This window comes from Leuresthes tenuis, unplaced genomic scaffold, assembly GCF_036924035.1.
Source record: "Leuresthes tenuis unplaced genomic scaffold, fLeuTen1.0.hap1 SCAF_12, whole genome shotgun sequence".
NCBI lineage: Eukaryota > Metazoa > Chordata > Actinopteri > Atheriniformes > Atherinopsidae > Leuresthes > Leuresthes tenuis.
Window position 1 is genome coordinate 27,408,144 of NW_027325366.1, and position 18,211 is coordinate 27,426,354.

The 18,211-nt window shown below is 38.7% G+C and overlaps 1 protein-coding gene across 1 annotated transcript in view; it reads left to right on the forward strand.

Annotated features, from left to right (window-relative positions):
- The first annotated feature begins 12,265 nt into the window (after positions 1–12,265).
- The window catches only part of wnt6b (wingless-type MMTV integration site family, member 6b), a 30,158-nt gene continuing 24,212 nt past the window's right edge, over positions 12,266–18,211 (forward strand). Inside the window, exon 1 of the mRNA XM_072397336.1 lies at positions 12,266–13,009. Coding sequence (XP_072253437.1) covers positions 12,930–13,009 — 80 coding nt within the window. The 5' untranslated portion in view covers positions 12,266–12,929. The remainder of the gene's footprint in view (positions 13,010–18,211) is intronic.

The following is an 18,211-nucleotide window of genomic DNA, read 5'->3' on the forward strand; positions in this document are numbered from 1 at the left end:
ACTTTAATAATCCCAGAGGATGTATAGGAAGAGAAAACGTACAATGGTATGATACAGTAAATCAATAATCTAGAATCAGCAACAACATCTACAAACCATCACACAGGTCATTGAGGTGCTTAAGGCAGATATACATTACATTACATACAACATATGAAAGCTTAATAGCAAGAGGAAAAGAGGTTTGCATAGTCCTCCAATCTAATAATCTAAACCAAAGGGGAGGATAGTCTCTGTCATTTCAATCTGGATTGAAGTGGTGTTAATATTCTACAAATTTTCCAGTTAAACACTATTGTGTTATGGCTGTCATCTACTACATGTATAGTATCCTAGTCATTGGCCGCATACAATGGTAATTCTTGTGCACAAATAACTCATTTTTGATGTGTTGAGGTCTTTACTAGAATAGAACCAACTCATAAAAGTAATTCCATAACAACAGCCATTTTGACCTTATCTTCCACCTCCTCATGTGAATATTGCAGTTCAATCAATATCCACAAGATGGTAGTAGAGTCACATAAACTGATCTCCCTACAGTTCATGTTGCCAAATGTAAAGTGAGTTTATTTCGCTCACATCTAAAACAGGCAACATGCTATGAATTGTAACGTCACTGTAAAATAGCTCTAACTGCGACTCAATAGATTGTTCATATTTCCGTGTGTGGTAATCCATCCTAATGCAAATTTTGTTCATTTCTGGGGTTGTACTTTTGTCACTCAGAACAGCTCAGGCTCTAATACTAAAGTTTTGAGCTTCTTCTTTTTTTAAAAAACTGTAAGTCTGTTAAAAGTTACTGTGTGTGCTTTGATATGACTGCCATTGTTTAAAGGCTGGTTCAAAAGTCATTTGCACCCACTATCTCCAAGACAATCTGTGCAAGTGTGTGTATGTGTTACCCATCTGGCTGGTCCGCTCAATCTCTTTGCAAACAAGCAGCAACACCACAAGCCCTCTGGACACAAGTTGGACAAAGAAGAAAGAGCAAAGAGACTCGCAGCTTTCAAATGGGGAGCTGGGCAAACTAGATAAGATCAGTTATAATAAAGTTACCGCTCTGCCAGTAATGCTGATGAATCACTCTGAATAGTCACTCTGGCTGTGTGTGTGTGTGTCTCTCTATAGGGGGTGTGTTTTGTGAGAGAAGTGAAAGAATCAGTATGACTCTGCTGTGAAAAACCAGCTTCATCTACAATCCCTTAATCCATATCATCACCTTCACAACTGTTGAGCCACACAAATTCAAGCAAAGCACATTGAGGACTGGACTCTTGCTGTTTTAATAGGCTTATGGGGTACTGAAGTGCTGATGTTGTAACCTGTAAAAACAATGGAATATAATGGCACAGCAAAGCTGTAAAGCTTTGGCAGTTGTGTCATCTTGTTTGTCTGATCCTGAAAATTAAATGTTATACTCATACACACCTTTTGGACCAGCTAGGTAGCTATAGAAAAACTACAAAAATCCTTTTGTAAATACAGCAGTCGGTTTTTTTCCAGTGGAAGCAGCTTAAATGATTTACTGTATGACTGTTGCACAGACATAATCATATACGTCAATAAGTCAAAGATGAAGAAAAGAGTTGGAATGTGCATATCCAAACTTGATGAAGAAACATTGTCAAACAGTTACTGCTGAAGTTGGAAATTTGGTTGATTACAAAATTTCACTCTCCTTTATCTTTGGTTTTGACACCTGAGGGAAAGATGTGGCTCTTTAACTGCTTCATTGTATATCATGTTACAACTCTAATTCCAAAAACGCTGGGACAGTATATAAGATGTAGATAAAAACACAGATTTGTCATTTTTCTATCTAATGGCAGCCACATGGGGCCAACAAATAGCTGAAAAAGGAAGTGGTACTGAAAAGACACAGCTGGAGGAACATGGTGCTACTAATGAGGTTAAGTGGCAAGAGGTCAGCAACATGATTTGATATAAAAAGAGAACCTTCGAGAGGCAGAGTCTCTCAAAGTAAAGCTGGACAGAGGTTCAGCAATCTGCAAAAAAACTGCATCAAAAATTGTGGAGCAATTTCAGAATCATTTCCCTGTGTGTAAAATTGTGAATGCTTTTAATATTCCATAATATACAGTACATAATATGATCAAAAGGAAAATACTGCATGGCCTCAGGAACATTTCCAGGAGTAATTTTCTGTGAACACAGTTCCCAGAGCCATCGACAGATGCAGGTTAAAGTTATATCATGCAGAAAGCTGCCATCATCTGTGGACCAACACTAATTTAAAATGGACTGAGGCAAAGTGGAGAAAATATTATGTGCTCTGATAAATTTAGATTTGAAATTATTTCTCCAAATCATAAACAGTGTGTTATCTGGAGAGAAAGGGGACCATCGAGCATGTTATCAGTGCTCAGTTCAAAAGCCTTCATCTCTGCTGGTATGGAAGTGCATTAGAGTCAATAGAGCTGGCAACATGCACATCTGGAAATGCACCATCATAGCTAAAAGGTATATACATTTTTTAGAGAAACATATGCTCCCATCTAGACAAAGTCTTTATCAGGTAAGGTCTAGCATGGTATTTGTAAAGCTGACAAATACAACGCCTCTAGATAGCTGGGTAAAAGGTATCCTTTTAAATGTTGTTGAGTAAGAATGTACATTTATATGAAATGATTAACTGATCTAAATATGTCAGTATTGTTCTATATTTAGGAGAATAAAGAACCTTTTTTCAACCAGTGTGGGAAATTCAAGCTTTCTAAAAGTGATCAAACGCGATCAAGTGTGAACAGTTAAGAATGAATCATGTTGTTAGATTGCAAATTAAGAATTTTTAATTGATTGCAAGTTTTGTTAGAGAAAAAACTACACTCTTTCATGATGTGTTGCAATCTCAGCTCCTCTGCTCTGTGCTGTGGCAGCTGGTCCAGGTGCTCATGCCTGTTAGTGCATGTGAGTCCCTGCCAGATTTTCTTCAACTCAAACCACAGTCAACCTCGCTTCCTTGGAAAGATCTGTGAGCTGCTTGAAGGCCTTCAAATTTGTTTTCACTTTTAGTTTTGTTTTGTTTTTCCTCCACTCTCAAAAAATATCCCATCAATACAGCAATGTTTGAAAAAAAAAAATCTTTATCAAACTGCAAAACATAACCACGACAACATTATTTCCATAATGACAGGTAATGCTGTATGTACACATGGTTCAAATGGCACCTATTTGCCTTATCATTTCAACCTATAATTTCAGCAACAACCACTTCATTCTCAAAATTGTCCTGACCTCTAAGCTAGTGGGTGAAAATGTATTTCAGAGGAAAAACTGTGTTTTAATGTGAATGAGAAAAGCATAGGAAGTGCTATGTTTGTCTTTTTGTGGACAATGCCTGAGATTTTGTCTGCTCTACTGTGACACTCAGCGATTGTCTTATGCAATTCAAAAAGAATCTAACAAGGCCAAAAAAATAATCTCCAAAATCAGTCACAGATACACTAAATTTGAGAGGAAACCTAAGCCGTTCAGTTCAACTTTCTGAGATAACTTCAACAATTCTAAATCTTTAGACAATTCAAGTGACATGTTTACTAAAGACTGCATTTCTTATGATATGATTAATTAAGACAGAAAAACACTCACTGCCACTGCAAAAGGTAGTTCAGGGATATGATATGTGTGACAGACCTTCAACTGTCTCATATAGAAGAAATGACCCATAAAGAGAGAGAAGTTAACCTTAATAATTGTTATGCTAAGTCACTTAGACCTAGGACTATTTCTCTATGCAGCCGTCTTCTAGTAGGTGTGGATGTGATGGGCCTCAAGCTGTAGCAACGAGAAATCACAGAACTCAAGTGTTTGATCAACTCTGCAAAGTTATAGATTATTCTTCAGGATGAGAGGATTACTGGTCAATTCTGTCTGCAAATTTATATGATCTAACATAAGCCCAACTATGATGACACTGGGTTAAAAAAGCTACAAGAGAGACAGAGCAGAACACTTCTGAATAACACCAAATGAGGGAGCTTTTGCTGACAGATAGCAGGCAGGGTTTACTTTCGTTACTTGCTGTAACAAGACCATAATTTTGCATAGCTTCAGTTCCTTCCTCTCTGAAAACAGACTTTCTGCTTCTGGACATGTAAAATCATGTGGCAGCGGGTGGTATTAATATTTTATACTACAACCTCTCTCTCACACTCTCAGTATGTGTGTGTGTGTTTGCCAGTTATGAAGGAATTTCATGAACATGCCTTTCTCCTGGGGATTCTAGAGATGACTGTGGTTTATTTTAAAAAGGTTAGGGCCATCATGTGTTTCTGATTTAGATCTAATTCAAGCTGTCAAATAAAATATTAGCCCCAATGGGATTTCTAATCATTTTTGATCATAATCGCTCGGGAATGTGTTTTGTGGACTTGCAGCTAGGGCAAGGCATATTTCTGTGGAAACAGAAGGGCACATGTGTGGCACAGAGAAAGATAAAATAATAGGAGGAAAAACGGGGTGAAAGAGAATCACATCCAGAGATAGGTGGTGCATTCTGGCAGGCCGTAGGAATCTGTTTCACGCCCAGATGAAACCAGTGTCAGAGGGGGAATGTGTGTGTAGCGTGAGTTTGATAGGTGTGGCAGGACAGAGGTTAGGCCTGTTAGCTTTTCCTAGGTGGAGGAGGGTGGGAGGGAACACTTCATAATACAGACCAATGCTGTTAAACTCAATTAATGAGAGACCAAGGGGGAAACCACAAGTTCTTGCAAGTGATTGTTTTGTTTTGTTTTTCTGCACATGTATTTCTTCTGAAGATTTTTCCAGTACAATGTGATACAAAGTACAATATAATACAGTCTAAAGGTGCAATACAACATTATCTTTTATGAAGTGATACAGTGACAGAGTAACTGTTGAGATGTGAAAGTGGACTGAGTCCAATATGTACTTTAATTTTCAGAAAGCACAATAGTGACCCTGTGAGGTAATCAGGCACAGTGGTGCTTTGTGTTGTGGCAGCATGCTCACAAAGACAATGCTAACATGGTTAATCTGTATCTGACTGTCAGTGGTGTTGTGAACACTGTCACTAATCAAGGGGTTGGGAAGATTCACATTCTGAATTGTTGATCATGCATGGGAAAAAAACAAGAAAAACAAAAAAAAGGTTCATCCAATAAATTTCAAAAAACATTTTTGTAAAAAGACAAATCCTGTCAGAATGGCAAAAGATGAATCATAAAAAAACAGACATGCTTGGCCTATATATGGCAAATAGCCAACAATCTATGATCTTACATATACTTCTGAGCTCCCACTCAGTAAAAACGTCTGTCTGAAAATGTAAAGATGCTAACCTACAGTAAGTAACTTTACAGAGGTTGACTTAATTTTAATGAATCTTTCCTTGCAGGTGAAAGGAGACCACCATGATGGCAGTGACACCATCCACAACTGAAATCCTCAAAACTGGAAAATGTTTTACTTATTTTCAAGCAATTAGGTTTGTTATTGTTGTTTAGCACCTGAACTCTTCTACAACAAAGTCATACAGTTGTGAAATATGCAGTATGTGGTTTTGCATCGTCTTGCTGAAATATGCAAGAAGAAAACAGTCAAAGCCAGAAGGAGAGGTCATTTGGTCTGTTTTGCTTTTGTTGTGAAGATAATAGACCTGACATGCTCTAGTTATGGCAGTGATGTTACAATATATTGTTTGGAATTGCTGCATCTAAACAGTGAGTCTCTCTGTATATAGGGTATATATAGCTACAGGTTAGCAAAGAGCAGTGGCCTTCTGACTGGCCAAACAGGGAGATATCATCTCTCCAAGTCGAGCCAGTCATAAGCTGTAGAGCTAAGAGGGAGGAGGAGGAGCAGGAAATTTCCCAATATTGTTAATTGTCAGAAAGTGTTAGAAATTGAATACATAACCATTCTGAGGCAGTTTCAGCTGCTGATGGGCAGATATGTGGGCAGGGCAGGGCCAGACTTCTGTATTCATAAATCAACATTGGCTGAATGAGAAAAAAATGGTATAGATTCAAACAATTGTAAGCACATGACCTTTTTCTTTCATTGCAAAAACTTAAAAATTCACAAATTTGGGGAAAACAGATGAGTTTTTAGAGGATTGTTAACTACTGGAAAGGGTCTTTAAATTCAAGAAGTAAGTTTTCTTCCCATAATACCTCCAACAATGACTGACTACGTAACATGGGCTGTGCTGAGGTCGAGCTTTCATGGTGCCACTGATAAATCCCTGTCAATAATTTCCTCCTCAACAACAAAAGATCTTTTAGAACAAAGCCTATGTTATAAGTTTAATGTAATGACTAAAAAATGCATTGTTGGCAGCTCTAAGTGAAGTTCCCATATCTATCAGGGCGTTCTCCTTTGCAGCACTGACCTAAGTCTCCACAGATGTATTATACATGCTGGAGGGACATGTCACATATCTCTACTCTGAGCAAGGAGTAAGTGATTAAGATGTAACAGTGGAGGAGTAAACAAGTAAAGGGAAATAGGAAAGGCTGAGAGAATGCACTGACTTCAGCGGGAGAAGCCTTGTCTCAGACTCAGTCTTGAGGAGGACAACATAGCTCTTGCTGCAGAAAACCTTACAGACAGAAAAGGGCTTGAAGAGACACTGATGGCCCATTAACCACAAATGTCTCCACCTCTTTGCCAAAGGTAGTATCTGTTGCAGGACAGATGTAGAACTGAGCAGACAGGATGAACTGCCAATATTATGCAGGATGGCTGAAGCTGTCTGGCTGAGCTCTGAACTTGTTTGCACATTTAATTTGTAAAATTAGTGATGAGATTTTTTCACTTCATGCAATGTATTCAAAATGCAGAGGTAAAGTGTTGAACACTGATGCTGAGTCATTTTCTGGAGATCAGTTCATCTCAGTGTCCATAGTGGTGAAGAATGGAGCTGCTTACGGACAAGAATTCTACCAATACACCATGCACAATATAAATCTACTGTATGTGGGCTGATGGCCATCTGGTTAGGGGCTGTTCAGTGTCTCCTCCCAGCAGGCAACTAAAGCTGAGCCAAGACCCCAGGCCCAACACCCTGCCGGACTTTGAAATCAGATCTTTATTGTCCATAAAGCCTCAGCCAAGTATGAAGAATCAGCCCTCCCTAACAAAACACACTTACCCAGCAGAGAGGGGGACAAGATGAGAGAGAAAGGACGGAGGAGAAGAGAGGGCAAGGTGGTTGAGAGAGAACACCCAGTAAAGTATGGTACAACTGTCAAGCTTATGTTCACAACTATGCTGCAGTTATTTATGGCTCATTGAGAGATAACTCAATTTTCATAACTTTCTAATTTTGTTGCGGTTGGTCCCAGGTCACATATCAATACAGCACTCTCCATGGAGATAAGCTTTGACTAAAACATCATAGTTTATTCTGTTGACTTTATTTTGACATATGAGAGAGTAAAGAGGGAATGAGAACAACAGCATAATAATGAAGATTGAAGAAAATTTTATCTGCTGAATACATGGATCAAGGATGTGCTTTAAGTGTATTGTTACGTCATTGAAAACAGTAAACTTGAAAATAAACTCCTGTATCTCTATGTAAAGACATAAATGAATGGCCAGATTATACCAGCATAAACTCAGTTTTGTGAATGCTCCACACCAACAAACTGGCAAAGTCTCTCCTTCCATATAGGTGCTCACACTTGCTGATGATCAATTAATCAAGTGTATTTAACTAGCAGCACTTGGCTGCTAATTAACCTCTTAATTCCTATGTAATTTCAGACACTGCTTCAGCATTTTGTCAGCATATTTTAAATAATCAAATATTATAGTATGTCATGAGTTGTAGTTCATGTAAGATTGCATTTATCTCATTTTAGGACCGTTTTATTATTGTTACTACATCAAGACAATCACTCTTATTTTCAAAAGTTGGCCATAGCTTAAAAAATGTGAATGTGAGACCAAAATAGACATAAATTAAATAGAAAAAAATGCTCTGAATTTGTTAGAAATTGTGTTATGCAGGAATGATGGAGCACAGATTTACAGATATGCCTTTGGAACATTGATTAATTCATGCAAATGAAATATTAGGCATGCTACTCACCTGTCTACTCGTATAGACTGTACTGGTAAGAAATGCCTGTGAAGTTATCTTATAAACTGTCATCCGGCCCTACCTTTCAAAGAAATATTGACAAGTGTTTTCTTCCCTCAGGGTTCAAAACCCTTCAATAAACTATCACAGCAGGTGTTTGTTGTACAAATATCAACCATATGCATATTTAGAAGACACAGAGTCAAAACTTCTTCCAGCAAGCATAAATCCAGTGTTGACTCTACACTTTTCAAGAACCTTTTTTTGGAATGCCAGTACATCTGTTTATTCATAAGATCATCCATCAGTTATACTCAGAAAAACCCTCTTAATGGTGAGTAGTGGGAACATAATCTCCAAAACTGGACTGCTGAAGCCTGGTAAAACAGCCTGGGCTGATTAATCATGAATTTTGCTAAGGCATAGAGCTAATGTTTGGCTTAAACAGCAGATACAGATCAATCTTTGTGTACACAGCTCAGGGCAGTGGTGTGACAAACGTTTCACTGACACATTTTTGTCGACTTAATACTCATCAATCATCAGTTAAATAAAACAGGCAATCTGAGAAGTATTGTTGATCATAAGCATCTGTTAAGGGTTACAGCTGATCTTCCTCTATGCTAGCTACGTCCAGAATGCTACCATATTTTTTTCCACTCTATTACACATCTGACTTGAGCCAGTAAAACAAAAGGGTCTGAAAAACAGTCTCACATAAGTCCATCACTCAAGCCAGACTGTGTTGATCATGTGCATAATTTGTTGTCTTCACTTGACTGAGCCCACCTATAAAAAACACAGAGTGTCATCACCACTTTAATGTCTATTTATAAGCCATAAGCATGAAATCTTCCAGATCATGAGAGTGCATCTAACATGATCTGAATGCAGTTTTGGGCACAATTTCTGTGAAAAGATTACTGGACAGAAACTGCAAGACTAAAGAAAGCCAGAAGGAAATTCTAAATGATCCAATCTAGAGTCTCACAAATCTCAGTCTTATAAAAGAATCCCATATCATCAGCCCATGTATCCCATCCTTTTTTGTTTTGTTTTGTTTCCTAGTACTACATGCCATTATATGATTAAATTACAACACTCATAAATGTCCCAAATATGAGTCAGTTGTAATTGCTTTTACTGGGCAAGTTGGACGTTGCTGAATCTAATTGTGCGTACAAAGATCATAGGCCAGCTAATGTAAGTCGTAAAATATACAAACTTACTCATCTAAGTATGGCATAGTTGTTGTGTAGATGATGAGTTAACTGGTCAATAAATGGGTTGTGCCATGTATTAAAGGAGCCTGCGTCAAAGAGTTATGACCTTTTATAAGTGGGTCGGTGAAGCATTCTAAGATTTATTGTAATATCAGGCTTACATTGCATATAATGTGACATTTGTAACAGTGTATGACAGTTCAAATAGAATACATTATATAAGAAATAGCCTTTTAAGGCCTATACCATAGCACAAGATACTTGCATGCCAGAAAACTAGAACAATTTCTGAATATTTCTCTTTTTAAAAGTTTCATTAGTAAGATCTTTCACAGCCATAACGCACCATCATGACATATGGCTGTAGTTACTCATAGCACCCACAATTATATTATATAATCACCTTTATTTTGCTTTATTTTCTACCTGGTAATCCAAGGCTTCAATTGCACAAAATTCCTGTGTAGATATGATCTTGAAATATGCATAAAGAGTGCACATTTCCACCACTCATTCTTCCTTTGGAAATACTAGTGTTGTACCAATTTTGCAAGTAGCTCCAAGTGATATCTGCTCTTCTTCTATGCTTTTCCACAAAATAGCACAAGCAATTAAGAAGAAGCAAACACAATTGCAAATGGGAAAAGCTAAACTAATTGGTAAAAGAATAAGGAAAATATGAGAATATAAATAAATAAATAAATAAATAACATTATATGTAACACTTAAATAGTTTAGATCAAAATGTATTAGTCAGCCTTTGGCAGTTGGAATTTGTAAAAGTGAAGGCAATAATAAACATTAAAGGCAACAATATATGCCTTTTGGGTTTTCTCTTTCCCCTTGTGTATTTTGAAGGTTTTTGTGTATTGAAAGAGTTTGCAACATTCAAAGGCTAAAGTTCATGCTAATGGGAGGTCTTTAAAAAAAGATTTTATTCATTTTTTTGCACCTACAGAAGGTGAATGAAAATACATAGTTTTGTTCAATCTGTTTCACTCTCTTGTTGCCTGTTTACACCTGATATTAACATGCATCCTGATTGGTCCAGTCATAAGACAGCTCTGATTACAGGTTTAAGTGTACACAGGAGCGTTGGAGATTCACTGAAATTGGATTGCTCAGATCACATTCAGATGTGGTCTGGAACATGTGGCCTTATCCTAATAATGGTGTGAATGCATAATCAGTTTAGGACTAGGTCAACAGCAAACTATTATGCTCAATTATTTTCTCGCTCTTCAATTGTTCTGGAGAAAAAAAGTGTGACCAAACAAAGGCTGAATCTTTGCCAAAATGAATAATTGCTTAAAACAGCTGTGAACCCAATGCCAAAGCTTAAGGTCCAGAAGTGTGCTGACACTGAGCTATGCAACACTGCAAATGCTACTTTTACTCCTACATTGCATCTGACGTTTATCACATAACAACTTTTTAAAAATGTTTTCCAAAATATGGGAAAAACAACATCTGAACACATGTGGGGGTGCAATATAATACCAGGCATAAACTGATGAACTTACATCTGTCCACTTGTGCTTGGATGACTCAAAATAATTGTTAATATCATGTTTAAACTAACACATTCTTATTTTCAGCTGATAACATAATTGGTCTCAGTCAAGAGTCCCTCACTTCAGTTTTAAACACACAGACTATCCCTTTAACAACACTTTCCAATGTACTGTGAACAGCTGCAAGTTTTCATTTTTTCTTTTGCAGCAATAACTAAGCATTTGCATAATTTTTGTCATCAGTTTGCTTTCCTTTGCTCTACTATTGTACTACTTTTTACAAATTAAAAGCACTTGGTTAAGTTTAGGAAAACATGATGGTTGGGCATAAAACACTCAACAAATGTTATGGCAATAAACGTTTTTCCACATTGCCATCCAGAAGTGTCCTACCACTGTTCCATTATTGATTCTCATGCAAAAGTCACTCCTAAAAAACAACTGTTATTCTAGCTTTTTCGTCTTCTTAGTCTCCATTGACATTAATCCACATTTGCACAATATCTACCTGGTGGATTCTTTGGACACCTCTGGATGAAGAATGAGCAGCTACTACAGCTACAGCTAACTTTGATCTGTCTAATCTGAGCAAGCTGGATCTTTTAGAACTTGTGCCCTTAAAAGTCAGGAGCCAAACCAACCTTTTCTAACAGACAGGTGACAAGAGGGGCTTCAGAAATGCATGATATGAGTGAGATAAAGTTGCTTTTGAACATTAAAGCATTTAAACCTTTTCTTGCAGATCCCCACAAATAATGTTGTGAACTTGTAAATATCCATAATAGCTATGGGCTCTTAAAATCCCCAGTTATGGGTTTGTGCATTGGCGAGGAGCCCCTTAATCAAAGGCAGTGGTACTAGTCTGGGTGAGCATGCCTGTGTTTGTGCTTGTGATTAATTGTATCACTGCTGTGGAATGAAGTCGGGTGACAGGTCTTTTATTGGCAACCACAGCACAGTCGTATTAAATTTCAGTGGATATGTCCTTGGCCAGATAGGTGATAATATACCCCCGCCACCAGCGTACACACATCAGATACAGAGTTAGCAGTGCACCAAGAGCCTGCTAAATACAGTAATAAGAATATATTGACTTATTTTGTGCACAAAAGTTGTCCGAAACAACTGTTGTTAATGATACTGGGAAGTGCACACTGAGGTGAAAGTTAATCCATAAATAGACATGACGTGTCAGTCTGTTGGCACAAATAGAGGAGAAGTTCCATCACACCTGTACTGACACAGCCTCATTTCGTAAACCGATTTCGGGGAACCGTAAAATCGCAGTGTACCAGATCCATGTGTATATTTGTCTGCTAGTCTGTGTGTTTACCCCGTGTCTGCTCTTTTAGGTCCTCCCAAAACTAATTGCAGCCTCTCTTTTCTCCCCCTCCCTGAATGACAGCGAGGATTTCGCCTCGCCCGGAGCGACGTCACACTAAGGTGGAAGAAGACGAGCTCATTTTTCCTGCTTTTATCGTCCAAAGAAAACACACTGACAGACTGTGCAGCAGAAACGCCTCTACCTGCAGCCGGTGGGCACCGTAAATTGTTTCAGCCACTTCATCAGTACGTCAGTTTAGAGCGCAGAGAGAGTGATCAACACCTCAACGCGTTAAAGAAAAACTTAAAAAATAAATGAAAAAAGCTATCAATGAGGGCAGCAGCGTTTTTCGTCCTCTCCGTCTTCATTGTAACGTAATTACGTGTACACTTCTCCGAGTGGCGAAACTCCAGGACTCAGACGGAGCTGTTTCGTGCGCAGTCAGATAAGACTTCGCTGCTCTCTTGGGTATTCTCTCTCCTCCTTGAAAGCATGTAACACGCTGCGACACACAGAGCAGAACGACAATGAAGAGGTTAACCACACCTTTGAAAGCGGACATCTCTTCAGTAGCCACTTGACCAACTTTGTTGCGCATTAAGATGCGCCCGACAGAAGACCAGTTGGACTTTTGCGCTCACGCTGACAGCCACTTTGCTGGGAGCTTTTACTGATTCGTGCCGTCAGAAACAAGGACCTCCTATGTATTTAAGTAATAACCACACTCGGTATTGGCTGAACTCTTCACATTAAACTTTGCTGGGAAATCTCATTGAGGATCTGCAACGTTCAACATGACGGTTCGTCTTTCACGGATCCAACTGGCCCTGTTCTTTATCTTGCTCTGTCCGGTCAATATCATCGGACTCTGGTGGTAAGTTACCACGTGTTTTATGTGTCACACTTTTTTTGTCAAACAAAAATCTGGTTGGTATAAAAAACTTAATTTGTGCGCACGATGGTGCGTAACCGTGTCTTACATTTATCTACAGCACCATCACTCAGCATGATCTCATCAGCTTTTAATTCAAATATTCACTATGGTCAATTCCCAGTTGGACTGGGGCAAGAGCCTGATCATGAATTCTATGATAATTTTTAACTAATGTGCTAAGCAAGATTTAAAAAAAGGACCAAGCGCAGTTTTGATGTTTTATCATTTCATATTCCTCATAACAGAGTAGATCTGTTTATATGGCATATGTATTTTAGTGAAATATTTTTTTACATATGCTTTTGCCATTCTTTGTGACATAGTATCTCTTACCGAGTTATAAATACTGGAGTTGCTGCACTCAAGAAAGAAAAAAACTACAAGGCTTAACAATGGACATACAAAGCTGTGTAGTAACTAAGCTGCATATTTGTGCTTAGGAGTTCAAAGATTTACAGAGAGAGCAGAAAGATAGAGGAAAGACACTGAAACAGTGAGGTGAGAAGTGTGTGCACTGTATGTTGCCTGCAGTGAGTAAGAGGACAGAGAGTTTGGTGGAGGTGGTGTTGATGGTGTGTGTGTGTCTGTGCAGAAAGTTCAGAGTGAGGAATGTCAGGTGGCCCTCTAGGCGCAGTGGATATGTCATCATAAAACAATCCATATAGGCTCAGCTCCGCAAGGTGTGTGACAGTTGAACAGACAGACAGACGGGCCCAGCAGATGAGCTGATAACATGTTTTCTGCTCTCTTGGGTTTCTTTCTGTCTGTCTGTTCAGTGCTTTCGTTTGTCTCGTGTGCAGCGTTTCATTAGACAACATCAAATGGTTCTGTCCTCTCACACACACGCACACACTTCTGCAGCATTTGAAAGTGAAGCTTTGTGGTTTTGTTCTATTGAATCCTCCCACTGTTCATTCTCAGCGCAGTCAAGGTCAATGTGGGATGTAGTGTCAGGGAGGCTCTGCAAGTCTATGTGCTGTTTGACTGGCAGATAGCTCTCCTCATCTTAGCCATTTTTCTGTCACTTGCTTCAAAAGTGAGGTAAAAGTAAGTAATTTTTGGAGATAAGTTACTGAAACTGACTCCATCAGTAGTGTATATGCTTAGGTCCACAGAGTAGGAGAGGGAGCATTGAGCAGCAGGGATTCAATCTGTCTCTGAGCAAGTAACATAGTCTGTTTCTATACTACGATTCATCCACAAAAGTAGTCCACATGTTTAACAGTGTGAGACCACTCTCCAAAAGAGTGCAGCATCATACTACAACACAGCCTGAGAAATGTTGTGAAGCTGTTCCAAACCTTAATCTATTTGATCGTATTCTGGAACACACATTTTTTCATTTTGTGCATGTGGATATAGAAATGCAACCTGAACTCACAAAGGAGAACCTGCAATAGCTTTTACATTAAAGGCTCAAAAATGTAATTTTTTACCTAAATCTTTATTTAAATATGGAGATTGAGCTTATGACTCAATATGTCACAAAGTCCATGTTTGATGTCTTGCTCCATCATGGCGGGAAGCTTCAACATCTTGTTACAACTGTCACAATGTCAAGATTCTACACAGTGTGCTACTTGATAATGTTGATTTTAAATTCTGCTGATTTATCAAAAAACCTTTCAAGGAGGCACGGGAGAGAAAACAGTTATTAGACCTATCCCCCTCGATGTTTTCAACACTGCCATCATAATGCGATTTCCTACCACGGCGTTTTACACTCCTGTGTTTATAAGATGAAAACAAACATATTTATTACATGTCTTTGGGTAAGACTAGTCTGGAAAATAACTACATAGAGGAAGGCAGTCTCTGGGCATTTCATTAAACTGTCACAAAAGGGGCAATTATCAGATTTATTGGGTGGTAAAAGTTCACATTTGGTTGTGGAGTTACACATGACTGTCAAGCTGGAAAGCTTGACTGTAAAGGTAATTGATTAGGTTTCCACAAACAATTATGTTCTTAGATTTAGATTTTAAAATGTCAATGGTTAGGGTTAGGCATTAAAAATCACTTGTTTAAAGTAGGATAAATATTTTTTACAGCTCACTAACTGGTGAGTCCCAAGAGAATGTTCAGGGGACATTTTCCACATAGATAAATTACACTTAAATTGTGCAAGAGAAGAGCAAATTACATAATGTGAGGTGGACAGACTGTTGCGTCTCAGCTGGTTGAAAACAATTTTCTAGGTGTTGCTTAACCAGATAAACATCATTATAGGTTAATAACAAAGAATCAGTTTTCATAACCATGGTTATTACATTTTCAGAGACATCAGTGTGAGTGTAAGGCCAAAATTTGTATTATTATTTTTCAGTCAGCTAAGTTGCTATGAGTTATTCAGCTGCAGTAACAGATTTCAAAGCCTTCAAACTAAACTAAAGTCTTTACACAAAGTTTTTGCTACATCTGGCAGAATCATGCCATGTACAGGACTATCAGCTAAATCCAAACCAAAAAGAATTGTGTGTCAAAGTCTGTTTAATTTCTGTAGAGTTCATGTCAGTGTTCAATTGGCCTCACATTTTGCAGGACTTGGGGCATTTACTGTATATTAAAACTAAAATGGATTTAGGGAATCAACACAGAGGAATAAGCTACTTCTTTTTCATCCCCACTGACATAAATTGTCATCTTCTTTCACTCACTCACTTGTCTGCTGGCTCGCTTACACACTCACACACACAGTGACTGACTGTGATGCAGCCGGGGTGAAGCCACACCTGTGGCTTGCTCTCAAGACTGCCAGGACATTGATTCTCTCTGTTGAAAGATGCTGGACATACCATCCTACGTTGCTCTTTTTCTGTCTCATGCTCATTCCTTTTGAATGTCTCTATCTCCGTATGTCTTTTGAAGGAAAATGACTATCATCTGGATAGGTTGTCGCTGAAGGAAAAGAGAGCTGCAATGAGAGACGCAGAGTGAGAGATATGAAATGCTTGGAGATAGCCGTCCTTTCAGAGCCTCTACTGATTAAAGCGCTCTAATCATTTGGCCTGAGAGCAGAGAGCTCAGCTCAGAGGAGTGAGGAATGTCTTTGCTCTCTTGTACTAGTTTTGACTGCAGTGCTTTGCAGGGCCAACTTTGTTATTTGTGTGCGTGTGTCACAGCCCTGGTTTGGCGGTCAGCCTGCACAGAACATGCCACAGTGCCACAGGTGCACGTACACACTGCATTTGTGTATGTCTGTGTGTTTAAGTATCCTTCTTTGTGAGTTCATGTATGTGTCAGTCCAAATACATGTCCAAACAGTAGATCCCAGTTAATCTGTCTAACGTGCACTCAAAGATGCACAACAGCCCTCATTCAGTCATATGCCATGGTTATGGGAAGATGTACTGTATGCACGCATATTAACACACAAGTGCAGAGTGTACAGTCAGAACCTCCATCATCACTGGAAGAGAGCTCCACTGTAACAGATCTAATCTCGTCCACTCCAGTCCCGCTCTGAAAAGCTAAATGTCTAATCAGGACCAGGGAGATGGGTAGAGATAAATGACAATGTGGGTTTGGCAAGATGTATAGTACAGAACTGACATTAAATTGTTTATGTGTGTATGAATGGGATTGCGTGTCTGCACTTTGGAGTGTGCCTGGAAGCTTTTTTATAGACATGGATGCTTACAGTGTATACTAGTGTCAAAAATATCCAGGGAAAAGCAAAAAAAGGATGCCAGTCTGACCTGCCTTAAACTTATTTTAGTATTCTTTCTAAGACACAGCATACACAAACATTTTTTAACTTCTCTCGTGTTGAAAGTCAGATTTGTCATCATTCTTTTTTTTTTTTGCACAAAAAAAATCCAACGGAGACTAAACTTCTTATATCTCACACGTAACATGAAAGTTACCAGAGGCTGCAGCTTGTTTCAGAATGTTCTTTCTTGACCGTCCTCTCATCTCAGTCGGATGCACAGAAACCAGTATCATTTTCCCACTTTGGAGGATGGCTCTTTTTTACAGTGGTTGGGAAGATGAGCTGCTTTCTGCTTTGACAACATTACATTACTGTATATGAATTACACAAATGGCAAATGTAAATTAAATCTGTTAAGCAGGTGTAGTAGTACCAAGTGGTCAAGTGGGTTAAAGTGGACATGGCATGATCATTTAATTCTTAACCTTGGGAACCTTAAGATTAACTTCGCATACTTCATAACTCCAAATAGTTTATCATTAGTCCAGAACGAGAGTAAACTTTCTCTTGGGGACAGTCTCCTCTTGAGAAAAAGAGAATCTGACTAAAGTGTTTTCTGATTGGTCAAATTCTTTGATGTTTGCCGGGGAGTCGGGAAAGGGGACGGTGGTGACGTGTGAATGCGCATTACTCCAGTTGCTGGCTTAGAAGTTATGAAAAAAAGAAACAGAGAGAGAAACACATCACGTTTTCAAGCATGACAACACGTGAGATTCAGACCTGGAATTGGATCCCAAATATCAGAAGTGAATAGCACAATGGACCTGTCACAACAAAGTTTACAGCTGGATGTCTGTTTGGTAAACATGCTCAGTACCTGCTATTGTGCATTTGGTTGTGTGAGTAACTCAGTGTTTCTGAGCAGTCGTAGAAGCAACAAGGGGATACGTTCAGTTGTCTTGTGTATACATGTATTACCCATAGTGCCATTAGCCCACTTAGCTACTTGCTGAAGTTTGTTAAAAAATCTGTTCACATGTCCAATGGCAACACAAAACAGACAGTTTCACTTACTGCTTTCGTTTGAGATTTGTGCTCTTTTAGTGATGAAGCAGTCATCAGTCTCCCTGCAAAGCCAGCAACATACTGGTTCTTGTCTATAAAAATGTTGTCCGTGAAGAGTAGCAAACACATCCAAACCTTTTCTTGACTGTGCTGCTGACCAGGAAAAACAAACTGCATCCACTAATCCAAGATTACTGGGTTTTTGGGAAGCTGAAAAGACTCAACTTGTCCTCAAAACCAAAAACATCATTTTTGTGCACTGCCAAGAGAATTTGACCATATAAGAAAATTCTGCCTTTCGCTTACTGTGACATTTGAGTGCAAAGTTGTCAAAAAACAGTTTTGTGAGTGATAGTTTGAGACTCCTGAACAAGACAACATTAAGATTTAAGGTGATAATACATCATTTTAAAACTGCAGATAAG